The sequence below is a fragment of the Carcharodon carcharias genome, chromosome 3 (assembly GCF_017639515.1).
Source record: "Carcharodon carcharias isolate sCarCar2 chromosome 3, sCarCar2.pri, whole genome shotgun sequence".
In the NCBI taxonomy this organism is placed as follows: domain Eukaryota; kingdom Metazoa; phylum Chordata; class Chondrichthyes; order Lamniformes; family Lamnidae; genus Carcharodon; species Carcharodon carcharias.
The window spans coordinates 232338405-232352630 of NC_054469.1; the positions used below are offsets into that span (position 1 = coordinate 232338405).

General features: G+C 38.6%; 1 protein-coding gene across 7 annotated transcripts in view; it reads left to right on the top strand.

Moving 5' to 3' along the window:
• Positions 1 to 14226, top strand: part of LOC121276119 (dnaJ homolog subfamily C member 13) — a 142378-nt gene that overhangs the window by 12714 nt on the left and 115438 nt on the right. For 3 of the 7 annotated variants that reach the window (XR_005942609.1, XM_041184107.1, XM_041184112.1), the window contains exon 2: positions 5755 to 5833. Coding sequence is in view for 6 of the 7 variants with exons in the window: in XM_041184107.1 (XP_041040041.1) it covers positions 5766 to 5833 (68 nt within the window). In the remaining variant the exon portion in view is untranslated. Of the gene's footprint in view, positions 1 to 622; positions 724 to 2815; positions 2838 to 4559; positions 4655 to 5754; positions 5834 to 14226 lie in introns of those variants that run through there. The other 4 variants (XM_041184108.1, XM_041184113.1, XM_041184109.1 and 1 more) reach the window with 4 other exon arrangements.

Sequence of the window (14226 nt, forward strand, 5' to 3'; positions counted from 1 at the left end):
TTAAAACACAAGCAATGGTGAAACATGCACAATTTTAGATTTCCAGTCTACTAGGCACTTTTTTGAAGCCCTCGTAATTTATTGCACATTTTTCAACACCCACACCCAGAGTGTCACAGGCCCCTGTTCCTGTTTAAATGTTCTGGTGTTTCATAAGAGCCACATGAACACAGCTAAATCTGTGAATCTTTATCATGTAAGACCTTATCCTGATGTTGCAATTTGCTCTGCAGCTACTAGGGGAGAAAAATTATCTTTTATTGTCAAATTATTATCTTCTGTAAAACTTCATGACTCCGGGAAAATTGTGCTCGGCTTATCAGAAACTTCAGTGCTGCAAAGGCAGATTGCCTCGTGTTGCAGTTGTTGTTCTGGACTTTGTACTGGAAGCCATACAAACTGGTGGAATTCAAGCACCATCTACTCCATTCTAGAATATACCCTGTTGCATTGAAAATGTGTCTGTCCTGTTGGTTCCTCTGCCATTTTCTCAATCAGTAGAAGAGTGAGCTATGCTACTGATGCCTTCAAAACCTTTGCCTGGCATGCTAATCATAAAGCTTCTGCCAAGTTGTCATTTCAATGTATGTTGGAATGTGGGGTTATCCACTGCCTATTAAGGCAGGATTGTTGCAACATGCTGTGGAAAATCAGTCTTGTTCATTCGCTGCTGATGGAAGCAAAGAACTTGGTGAAAAGCAAATTGTGCATCGTATCTTTGAGGTGTTTATGGTTTCCCAATTTAATGCCACCCAGCATGTTTTTAAACATTTTCTCTTGTCCTTCTTACACTTGAATTGCAATTGTTTTAAACAGCAGCTTTTCTAAAAATGGATAATTGTATCAGCTATCAAACTATAATTCTAGATGCCGAATCTGTGATGTGTTGACATTTGTGGTAGCAGCGCATTCCTTTGCAACAGATAAACTTTTAGTATTTAAAATATTTATTGTTGTACTTAATATTTTTTGTCATTATATTTTTGTGTTGGTTTATTTTATCCAACTTTGTCCTGGTTTGTGAATTACTTTAGAAACTTCTTTGTTGGTTAGGGGGAAGCCAGTCAAATACTGTCTCTTTCACTTGACCATTGCTTAAAATATCATGAAACACCCAACCACAGACAAGCCAGTGCAACAAGTGGGCTGCAGCCTTAGTTGACCTTTTTAAGTAGAATATGTAGCTTTTATTTTGCAACAGTTATCTGCTTGTATTGCTGTTGTCCTTTTAGTTTTGGTTTGTGTGTGCCATATTGTTTGTATATTTATGTGTTTTTCTTGTTTTGTTGTGAGCAAATTTTTAGGATCTTGGACTGCTTTGCCTTAGTATTGCGTGTTAAAGTTCCTCAAGGATTTGAACACACAAATCAAGCTGATGTTCTAGAGCAGTACTGAGGGAGTGTTGGTCCTGTTAGAAAAAGAAAGACTTGCATTTATATAGCTCCTTTCATGACCACAGGACATCCCCAAAGGGCTTGATCAATGAAGAACTTTTGAGGTGTCGTCACTGTTGTAATGTAGGAATCATGGCAACCAGTCTACACACAATGTGATAACACCCAAGTAATCTGTTTTTGGGATGTTGATTTGGAGGGATAAATACTGCCCAGGAGAACAAGGATAATTCCTGTGCTCTTTCAAAATAGTGCTGTGGAATCATTTGTGTCTGCCTGAGAGAGCAGATGGCTCTTGGTTTAAAGTCTCGTCCGAAAGGTAGCACCTCTGATAGTGCAGCACTCCCTCAGTACTGCACTGGAACATCGGCTTAATTTTTGTGCTCAAATCCTTGAGGAACTTGAACTCCGGACTTTCTACCACAGAGGCAAGAGCGCTAGCACCTGAGCCACAGCCTACATGAAAGAAATGATTATGTAAGCTGTCCATTTACCAAGAAGGTTGGAATAGGACAGATCTTAGAAAAATGAGCGAGTCTGCTGAAGTTGGCTGGAGAACTACATTAAGATGCAGGCTATAGATTAGATTAGAGATGGGGGTGTGTTCTGAAAGAGGTTACATAGGTGAAGATTAAATTAATTTAAAGATGCTTCAAGTTGCAGGATCCTTTGGTAAGAGGTGAGAAACAGACTAAAAGTGAAGTGGATGTGTTGGGACCCAAAGGAATGATGTGAGAGAATGCGAGAAAACTCGGAGTGTTTGCGAGGCATAAGGAAAACATAGAGGAAGTGTGAGTAGGAAACCTCTAATATTAAATAATTCTAAAATCAAGTAAAGATTACAGTAAAATATTTAAGTGCGAGATGGGATCCTGGAGAGGAGCGTGAGGATAAGCAGAAATTGGTGAGAATACTTAATACTTCACATCAGTCTTTATGCAAGGGAATATTGGGGTGGGGGTAAATAAGTGCCAGGACCTGACCCGATACATCCAGAGATACTGGGGGAAGAAATAGCAGAAGCCCTAGAAATTATGGCTAAGTTAATGTCAATTTCAAAAAGCAGGAAAGAGCTTTAACTTACCAGTAATTAGTTGCATAAACACTTGTGGTAGGGAAATGTTTGGAATTGTTCAAGATGAAATTAATAAGCTTCTTTAAAATTAGCAACTAGCACTAATTTAAAGGAAGATTGTGCTTGTCATGTTTTCAGGTGGTGCACCTGATGGATGGGGGAAATGCTGTGGATGTGTGGATGTGGTGTATTTCGACTTAAAGTGAAAATACCATTGGAGAAGATTAAGGAGCATGAAATTCATTGAAGGAGAAATTTGTATCTACAAACTGGAGAGGAAACTGATTCTATTCTAGGATTGCTTTTCGTCAGGTCAAATCATTGATTTGGATTTAGGCCTAGAAGGATTGGTGCGCACAATTGCTGAGGTTTGTGAAACAAGAGGCACAGTAAATAATTGAGGCCCAAAGGAAGTTGGAAAGTGGTATTGATAGGGGAATGGGCAAAAAAGCAGCAGCTGGAATTTGATCTTGCTAAGTAAGAAGTGGTACATTTTGTTACTTTTTTTGAAAGAATAATTATGCTTTGGTAGGCTGGGTAACTTGGAAAAAGTGGGACCTGGGGGGTATGGGTTCACATTTAAAAGTACCATCTCAAGTCAATAAGGCTATAACAAAAAACCAGTGGAATATTGGGTTTCATGGCAAGACTACATGCTCCTAAAGATGGGATGTGATGTTAATCTAAGCAAACCCTTAGATCACAATTGGAATATTGTTTGCTATTTGGGCTTCACATTATAGCTAGGATGCTGAGGTAATGGAAGGTACAGTTCAGAATCATCAGTCTCTAGAATGAGGAAATGTAAATACAAAGCATGACTTAAAAAAAAAATTGTGATTGTTATAGTGGGGTAAGTCAACGTTGTTTAAAATAATGATGGGATTATCAAGGGTACATAAACTCATTCCAGTGGCTGAGTATAGAACAGGGGGCCTTCTTGACTAATTTTCCTCGATGCATCCTAATAAAGTGCACAATTCAGTTGATTTGCATTATTTGATAAATTGCACTCAAAACCTGGAAGCTATATGTTTGAACTCCAGATTTAACTGCTTTGAGCATTCTGTTTATGTCCTGTAGTGGAACAGTGACAACAGAATCCATAACAAAACAGCAAAACGTAACCCATTTGAATTTGTGTGTGTGTAATCAAATAAACTATACTTTCAGAACTTTTCTTAGATTTTTGTCTTAACTAGACCTCAATTTACTGACCATATTGATCTATTTCCTGTATGCTGGCTAACTAGAGTCTATGAACACTAAGGGCTCCACCTGGATCTGCAAGATTTCTTTCCATTTGATACTAGATAGATTGTGTGCATGATTTGCTCGCGTTGTGTATTTTTTTTTGTCTTCTGTTTCCAAGTTGTGCTGATTCAGTTACTGTTGGTTTCTGCAATAATAACTGATGGTTTCTTGGAACTTATAGCCCAGAGGAACTCTGGTCCTATCAACATTTGCAAAGGGTCAGTATTTATCAGGGAGAGAGGGGGTGTATTAGTAAAAGAAAATGCAAACAATTGCCCTCCTATAAAGATAAGTAAACACCAGAAATATTTCAATTCTGATGTATACTACTGCACTGTTTACCAGCTCAAAAAAATATGCTCCCAATTTCTTGGATCTAGCATGTTTTAAACTTCATTCTTGTACACATTCACATTTTCTGATGGCTCAAATTTCATACTCAATAACAGGGAACAAGCAGAATGTGGGTCAAAAAACTACACCTGCAAAGTTCAATATACTAGTTCGAAACAGGTAGCTCAACAGTAGCAAAGAGCTGAATCAATTGTATCGCTCCACATAATTTTCCAAAATCCTTGCATGCAGTCTTGTTTTCTCCCCTGTTGAGGACTTGGTGCTGGATTCACTTTCTAACTGACATCCAAACATTCTGGACTCAATTCCTTGCATCACCCAGTAATGAGTGAAAATTCCTAAAATGCAGATTAAGGCTGCCTCTCTTGACTAAATTTTGAAGCCAAGAAGGTGCTTATTGATGCACCATGAATTTTCATCAGTTAGCCATTACACCTATCATATCCTGTTTGTAAGCTCTGCTTTCTTGTCTCCACCCACAGATAGATGATTGAAGGAAGGGTGAACAAGGAAATCATTATTGTAGCAGTGCATGGTTTTGTCTGAAGTGTCAAAGCAAGATAAAGTGAAACTTAAGGTAACTGACAGAAAAGAAGACTAGGTTGACATTTCTTAATGCAAGATGCATTTTTATGAAAGTGGCAGAAGAACCAGAGAGGAGCTGAGGATTTCTGGAGTTATGATTTTTTGAATACACTCTGAAAGTGGTGAAAACCTGTTTCAAAAGTCTCTCTTAAAAGAGAATGGAATAATCCTTTGGAGGGGGAAAAAATTGCAGGGTAATTGAGGAAAGAGCAAAAAAGTGGACTACTGGGCACAGTGGGTTGAATGGCTTCCTATGCTGTATGATTCTATCTGAGAGAGACTTTTTTTGTCGCTTATCTGCACTGGGCAATTTATTTATTTCCCAGGACCAATTTTACAAAAACACTTGATCACATTTGACCATTTCCAAAATCATTTAGTCTTTTTTTTTCCTCTTCTGTACCAGAACCACCACCTGCCCATGGAAGTACTGAATAGACCACTATGATGCCATAGAAAATCCACTGGAGTCTATATAAAGGAACTGAATAATTTCCTGTTGGTTTCAGAGAAATTTTCCACCAACAAGAAAGACCATCAGACATTAGGATGTAATATTTTTTGTGTTTTTTTTGGGATGTGGATGTTGCTGGCATCCCTAATTCCTAAGAGTCAACCACGTTGTTGGTTGATAATTGTTGGCATTTGTTTTGTCTTTTACTAATACCTCCTCTCTCCCCCTGATTGCTGTGGGTCAGCAGATTTCCTCCCCTAAAGGGCATTAGCTAACCAGATGGGTATCATCAGACTTTTAATTCCAGATTTTTATTGAATTTAATTTGAACTTTACCATCTGCTGTGGTGGGATTTGAACACTGGGATTTTGGAATACTAGTCCAGTGACAATACCACTATGCCACCACCTCCCCTTATATATGTACACCAATAAAACTTTGTGGCATTAAGGAGCCAGGTTACATTGCATGCAGTTGCACTTTGGACAATACATTGTACATTGGTATGATGCTTTTGCCCTTTTTAAAACAGTTTTTCACTGATGCCATGTGAGCTCCTCCAGTATACTTATTGCTATTGGTTAACAATTTGTAATATGTTCAATTTTTACTCAGTGTATGTAATTTTATTTTTCAGATCATTTCAAAATGAATATCATCAAAGAAAACAAAGATTTGGCCTGTTTCTTCACAACAAAACACTCGTGGAGGGGAAAGTATGCATGCTTTCTGATATTGGGTTACACAATTTTAAAAGTTTGATTAAAACAAGATACTGTGGATGCTGGAAATCTGGAACATTGCAGCAGGCTAAGGCCCCAAACAGTCCTTCCAGGTGAAGCAGCGCTTCACTTGTACCTCCTTCAATTTGGTCTACTGCATTCGCTGCTCCCAATGCAGTCTCCTCTAAGTTGGGTAGACTAAGTGCAGACTAGGTGACTGCTTTGCGGAACACCTTTGGTCTGTCCACAAGCATGACCCAGACCTCCCTGTCACTTGCCATTTCAGCACACCACCCTGCTCTCGTGCCCACATGTCTGTCTTTGGCCTGCTGCAATGTTCCAGTGAAGCCCAACACAAACCAGAGGAACAGCGCCTTTCCGATTAGGCACCTTACAGTTTTCCGGACTTGATATTGAGTTCGACAACTTCAGACCATGTACCCTCTCCTCCCTCTTGACACCATTTTTTAATCCAATTTTTTATTTATTCATTTAGTTTTTAATTTTTAAAATTTTATTCTATTATTTTTGTTCATTTTTTATCCTCTTTCCCCCAACCCACTCCGCCCTCCCCTCACAGGGCCATCTGTAACTTGTTTTTATGTTTTGCTTTTACAGAGTACTGACCCTTGTTCTGCTATTAATACCTTCTGGTATCTTACCTTTATGCCACTATCAACACATTCTTTTATTTTTTACCACTACCATTGTCAATCTCTCCTTAGCTGTCACCTATCCCTGACCTTCTACCTCTTTCCACCTGCTCCACCCCCTCCTAAACAGTATAAAATCCATCACATTTTTACTTCCCTTTAGCCCTGAAGAAGTCATACACACCCAACGTTAACTCTGTTTCCCTTGCCACAGATGCTGCCAGACCTGCTGAGTTTTTCCAGCATTTTCTGTATTTATTTTATATTAAAAGTTTGAACACTATGTCCGGAGCTTTTTAAATAGCTTTACTGGTTTTGGGCTGTAATTGAAGATTTTCATGCTATTTATGGAGAAGAATGTTCTATTTATAAAATGCCTTATCAATTCCTCGATGATTCAAAGGTTTTCACAAAAAAAAATTAGTTACTCTTGAAGTGCAATTACTGTTATCTAGGTGTAAAATTTTTGAGGCTTGCATATTTATAGTGACTTCTGATTGTAGTAAATATCAGTTGTTTACTTTTGCATATGCCATTAGTTTTGAGATGTTGATCGACGCTTTGTCCGATGTATTTCATGGAATGGGTTTTTACTGAACGTACCTGACAAGGCGGCAAAACTGAATAAATATACCAGTGCTGGAAATGGAAATTTCACATCAAAGATATCCAAGACTGTTATTTTGATATGCTGTAGGAGATAGATGTTTTGCTGGAAATCTGTTTTGTTTACTCTAGAAGCAAAAAACAATTCTTTTATATAATTATGCCTTGAGTGCTTTCTGATTTGGCTTCCAAAAAGACAGATGGACAGATGTGGCAGCATGGAATCGTATACAGACAACAGGAGTGCTGTTATTGCCAGAGAAATGGAATTGAAGTAGATACCAGGCAGTGAAAGCAAACACCATATTATAGGGGACAAACATCTTCCCTGTAAAGGCTCAGTCCCAGCGGCCTTTTGACTCTCCATTGATTTCAGTTTTACTAGGGCTCATTAGCCAAATTGGTAAAAGTGCCTTGCTGCTGAGAAGCTTGCTCACCTGTCCACTAGCATTTATCTTTCACGTCCATAACTGGGTCAAGATTGCAATGAAGCCTGGAGACAGGTAGGCGTATGGTGAAATGCAATCTGAGGGTCTGCAGCTAGGTTATTTGTGCCATTTGACATCTGTTTGCTAACTCCTTCCATCACTTTACTTATATTTCAGAGTATAATGACAGTAGTAATTTACTCAGCTAGATTGATTTTCTTTTGTAGATATGACCTATCTCAGCAGTCTTCTACATTAATGGGTAGATGCCTGTATCAGGTGTACAGGGCACCTTGAGTGTGGTGGCATCTAGCTTTTGATGCTGTCTTTGGTGCACAGTGCATACATCTTCAGCAATAGAACTAGAACATTTGTCCATAGCCTCTACTGTGTCATACCCTCAGCAGCGGTTTAATGTCATGTGGGGTGAACCTAATTGACTGGATACTGGCACCTATAATAATGAAGACCTCTGGTGGAAGCAGTGTAGGATTGTCCATTTAATCTTTGACTAAAGATGCATGTACTTCAGCCTTGTCTCTTGCACTTGTGTATTGGGCTCCACCACAGTTTAGGATGTTTAAGGAGTAGTGTTGTCTGGTTGCCTACCACCATTCTTGTGGAACATAGGTTAAGGGGAGACCTATTAAATGTATTTAAAACTGAGGGGCTTTGATAGAGCAAGCATGGAGAAACTGGTCCCTCTGGTGCGCAGGTCAATAACCAGAGGTCACAGATTTAAAATAATTAGCAAAGGAATATAGGGAAAGTAAAGCAAAACCTTTTCACGAAAGGTTGTTGAAAACTGGAATGCACTACCTGAAAGGGTGGTGAAAGCAGATTCTATGACAATTGGACATGTTCTTGAAGAGGACTAACTTGAAGATTATGGGGCATAAAGCTGTGTTCTGTGACTGATTTCTGAGTGACTTTTTGGTCACTATGCTTTCGGTGGTAATAGTCATATCAGACTTGACGTTAACTCTGTTCCCCTCTCCACAGACGCTGCCAGACCTGTTGAGTTTTTCCAGTACTTGTTTTTATTTCAGATTTCCAGAATCTGCAGTATTTTGCTTTTATTTTCGTTTCTGTGGTGTTTTTCACATAGCTGAAAGCAGTTTTGTAATTGCAGGAAGTGTTTATGAGCCTTGTTCAAAATGCAGTGCAAGCCAAGGTTGATTGAAGAAGCCTGTGCACTATGGCTTAAAAAAAAGTATTGTTGATGCAGTTGGAGATCATGTTGTTGATGGATATGCTAGGGTGTAGAAATTTTGCGTTGTGTCCCAAACTGCTGAAGTACTGAGTTGGCCAAAAGTTGGGATTTTTTTTCTCCACCACCCCACCCCCCCATCCACCAAAATAACAATGCTCTTGAATTGGTGGCATGACCACAAAGCAACATAATTAATACTTATTGTCAGCAGCTTACTTATGCTCAAACTTTCATGTCACACAACGTCATAGTCATATAGCTATATAGTTTAATGTGAAATAGGACTTCGAATGGTGATTCAGAATATTACAATCTCCTTGCACATTGGTGCCAATAACCAGTAAAAATTATTAATTTGATCTAAAATCAGATATTGTACAGTTGAATATCCTTTATCCATTCATCCAGAAATCATTTTTTTTATGAAAGGATCCTAACATGAGCCAACACGAATCTCACTGACCTTTTTCACGGGAAGCCTGTGACCCGAGTCAACACTAACCTCTCTGACCTGACCTTTAGTGTGGGCAGTCTGGTTGGTTGTATGCACTGTTACAGTCACACACACTCACTTGAATTTTTGTGGTTATTTAGTGCTTTTGTTCCAGTCAAAAAGACTGTCAAATGCCCTTATGGATAACAGTGTGAAAAGGAAGCATGATGGGAAAAGGCGCACAATTTATCAGTTGCTAAGAAAGTGGAGTTGTCGCAGAACTTGACTGTGGTGTGCCTGTGAGACAACTGAGCAATGTAATATATTACAGGCAAGCACAGTACGAGAGTTGGCAAATGGAGAAACAACCTAGCATTTGTAGACCATAGTTAGCCTAGCCTTAGGCTGTCGTCATGTGAGTAGGACTACCGTATATACTGCAGCCACATCACATCTGAGCCGAGAATTTCGGAGTACTGAAAAGCAGTCAGCCCCAAGGGTTTCGGCCAAAGGATACTCAACCTGCCGTTACTTTTCCAAATACATTTGCAACATTGTCAAAGGAATGATTCACTTTGCAGACGCATAAGATAGCTTTAATGTGGTGGACTAGAAAGAATGATCTAGCTTGTCCAATTTATTTTTATTCACTTATGGGACCGGGGCATCGCTGGCTGGGCCAGCATTTATTGCTAGTCCCTGATGCCCCTTGAGAAGGTGGTGGTGAGCTGCCTCCTTGAGCCATTGCAGTCTTGTCGTGTAGGTACACCCACAGTGCTGTTAGGGAGGGAATTCCAGGATTTTGAATTTCTGGATCAGCATTATTGACAATCAAAATGGAGCTTTGGTTGCACAAAGGTATAATTGGAGACCCTAATGCTCTACAACTCTGCAACCTCCGTCCTGGACATTGTCCTCTCGCCTGTTCCCCAATGTCACTGTTAGAACTAATTTGCTGATTCTGAATGGCACCATTGATAATTTTTTAAATCCCTGTTGTATTGTAGTCTATTAAATTGCAATTGTAGTGTCAGGTGTGAAAAGCGTGATTATGCAATCTCTGACTTTTATGGAGCTGCAAGGTAAGAAATGCATGGGGATCAATAAACTGCAAAATAATGAGTATTAGATTGGTGTTGATTGACACTGCTGCAATTCGGAGCACTGGGTGTTATCTAAGCATTTAACTGTTTCACTGTTGAACAATCAGATAGCTGGATGAAAATCAGACGAGTTAAATGGAAACTATTACTCTGATCAGCTAGGTACATGGGAATTTATATTAAGTGCAGTAAACCTTTTAAAGCTATTTTAAATGTGTAATTTTTTAAACTGTACCCATTCACCACCTCATACAATGCCTAAGAAAATTGTTTGGACCTCTGAGGAGAACTGTTATAGAATTTGTTCTTGTATTACAGAATTCTAAGGCACCTGAGTCGATGTACACTTTTCTCTAGCCTGTTATGGCAGGTGGATGGTAAATGCCAAGCTGCCCAAGTTCTGGAGGAAAACTTGAAGCAGCTGCCACAACTATTTGCAATTTGTACTTATTTCAAGATGCAGACTTTGAATTCAGTAAAAAGAAGGCCACCAAGTCTTATAGGATTCTTACAAGACTAAAATTAAACCTTTATTCATAAGACATGAAAGCAGAAGTAGGCCGTTCATTGAGACCATGGCTGATCTGATAGCCCTCAACCCCAATTTCTGCTTTTTCTCCATAACCCTTGATTCCCTGACTGATTAAAAATATACTTAACGACCCAGCTTCTACAGCCCTCTGCAATATAGAATTCCACAGATTAACTACCCCCGAGAGAAGACATTCCTCCTCATCTGTTTTAATAGAAGAAATGATTTTAAGCGCATATATAGATCTACAAATTACTACTATGATAACTTCTAAATCCCGTAATTAATCTAAACCGCAGTTACACCTCTATTAAGGCAACAGTGAGAGAGACATGTTTTAAAAGACTCAGGCAAAGTAACACACAATACCCTGACCAGTTGAATTCAAAGTGAGTTTTTCTCAGCTTCAGTTCCTTGTAGGCAGCAGCTTGAGGCATTGATGCTGGAGGCTTTTCACACTTGTTTTAGATCTTAGAATCCCTTTCCTTACACACAGCCTTCTCTCCTTTATACATATTTTCCTCTTTAAATGTAAATTCCCATTGTTTCACTATACCTTTGGACTTTACCGCTCTAATAATAAAATCTATCATAGTACTAATTTTACCAGTAATCTTCGGGGAAAAATATAAACATACTGTTTCTTAACTTCTCCTGGCTAGGTGTAACATTTCACTCCCTCTTTTGAATTCAAGCTAGCCTGGTTTATTTAAAAATGCAAATGTTCCCTTTACACCTTACATTCTAAAACCTCCCTCATGGTTTAACTATTTAACATTTCAAACCTAGCTTATCTTCTGATACATCAAAACTTTCAGACCAGCTTCCTTTAATTCAATTAAGGCACATGTGCACGCAGAACTATTACTTTACAATAAATTCCAACAATATTATGAAAATGATTATACCTTCCTGAGGAGCCTTGTTGACACACTTACCCTATGAGCTAATTTAACTTGTTTGGCTGCAGAAAAGTTGTCATGTTTACTAATATTTGACATGCTTAAGCAACGTTCAGCAAGAATTTGTGATCTGGTATGGAGCAGAATTTAGATGAACATTGTGCTTTAATCCAAATAGTTTAACCTTTAGTATTCATTATTTCATACACTTAGATAAAAATGCTCTGGGTGTTTCAGCTTGAACATTGCCCTTTAGCAGTATCTCTTTATAGAGCTGAAATTGCTGTGGATGGACTTGAGCCTGGAAGGATTTCTACAGGTTACATCATTTTTAGCTTATTTTGCATAATTTATCTGTAAGAAGGCAGATGGATTGACTCTTATATGGGGGATAATTAAAGATTTAAAATTTTCAAGTAGTGAGGCTCCACTGAGTGCTAAATTGCAAAATATCTATTCATTGGAAATCTCAGACTTTTCTACAAATCCCTTGATTTGAATTTCTTTCAATAATTAGCACTGATATGGATTTTATGGCATTTTGCAAGAGGTGTTTAGGGCCAGCACAGTCAATTGCATCTGCTTGACCCAATGGTGTCTTTACTGCAACCTTTACTGCCTCCTTCTGTCATGTACTATAAGCTGTTGTCTTCAATATGTAACATGCAGTATTAACTTTAAAACGCAACACCTGGCTCCCTTGATGGCTTGGCAGATTTAACCTCGGCTAGTAAACAAATGAGCTATACAGACCAGTCGAGTAGAGCTGGAGCAGCAGCAAGTATATATACGTCTTTAGAGAAGGAAAATCCATGTAGGAATTCCTGTTCCATTATCCTGCACTTGGATTTGTGTGTGTGGATGGCAGCCCTGTAGTAAAATAGCCTGCTAATATTCAGTCAAGTCCAATATGTAAATAGTGGACAAGGTATCTGTTGCCTGTGGAACTTAACCCAGCAAAGGTGCAGAGAAATTAAATCACACCAATACACACTACTTCGGATCATATACATACAGCGCAAAGGGTGGCCCATTTGTGCCCATGCCAGCTCTCTGACAGAGCTATCCTATGACTCATACTCCCCTGCTATTTCTCCAGAGTCTTTCAAATTTCTCCTTTTTCAATTATCACTTCCTATTTCCACTTTTGTGACATTGCTCAAAATTTCCTCCACCTTAATTTTCTGTTGAAACCCTCATCCATGTCTTTGTTACCCCCTAGACTAGACTATTCAACACACTCCCACATTCTATCCTTTGTAAAACCTGAGGTCAGCCAAACCTCTGCCTGTATCCTTACTCAAACTGTTCACCCATCTCCTCATGTTTGCTGACTTATGTAGGTTGTCAACCAAGCAACTCCTTGATTTTAAAGTTCTCCTCCTTGTTTTAAAATCCCTCCTTGGGTTTACCCATCCCTATGTCTGTAATCTCTCCAATCCCAGAGCCTTTCAATATCTGCAATTTTCCAATTCTGGCTTCTTGAGCAGTCAGTGATCTATGAAGATTCCATTATATTTCCTCATTCACAGATTTCAAAAAGGAAGGTTGTGTGTCTCCATCCTTTATTGAGCTCTCTGAAAAAGTAAAAAGATAAAGGATAATAAAGTAGATATAATCTATTTGGGTTTTCAAAGGGTCTTGGTAAGGTAGTCTTATCTAAGTAGACTCGTAACTAATTTCAACTTGTGAAACTGTGACAGGGAACCGAATGGATGACAAGCTGGCTAAGAACAGAAAACTGCATGTAGGGATTAAGGGTAACTGATCAGACTGGTGAAAGGTGGGAAGTGCTGTTCCAAAAAGATCAGTGCTGGAGCTATTGCTCACCATTTACAAATGATTTGAAATCTGAAATCAGAAGTACAATTTCAAAATTTGAGGATGGCACCAAATTGGGGGTTTTATTTAATAGAGAGAGGCTGCGACAAAATGCTTAATGTATTAATAGATATGCAAAATGTACGATTAATGAGCAAATGAGTTCCTATATAAGTGTGATGTGCATTTAGCTAGAATAAAAGGCCATATAATTCTCAAAATAAATCTAAATAGGATACAGGAGCAAAGGGATCTAGGGATGCAGTTACATCTCAAGTTAGTTACCTGAGACAGGTTAATAAGGCCATTATAGCTATTTTTTAAAAAAGCATTAAGGTTTGCTTCCAGAGGGATGTAATCAAAAAGCAGAAAAGTTATGTTAAACTTGTATAGAACTTTGGTTAGACCACACTCTGAACAGTTCTGGTCTCTGCATTATAAGAATGATGTAGAGAAAGTGGCGTGGCTCAATTTTTCAAAAGCCCTTATTTGGAAGACATGAATTAATAATTTTGGCGTGCAAGGTATTGCACTGAGCAAAGGATCTGACCTGAAATATCAGTCAGCTTTTTGCTTTCAGCTGCTGACTAGCTTGATATTTCAAGGATCATCTTAGATTTGCAAGATTTATGTTCTTCTTTCTGTGACCTTGAAACTTGCCTGCTATGTGGAAATAATTATTCATTAAGTTTGATT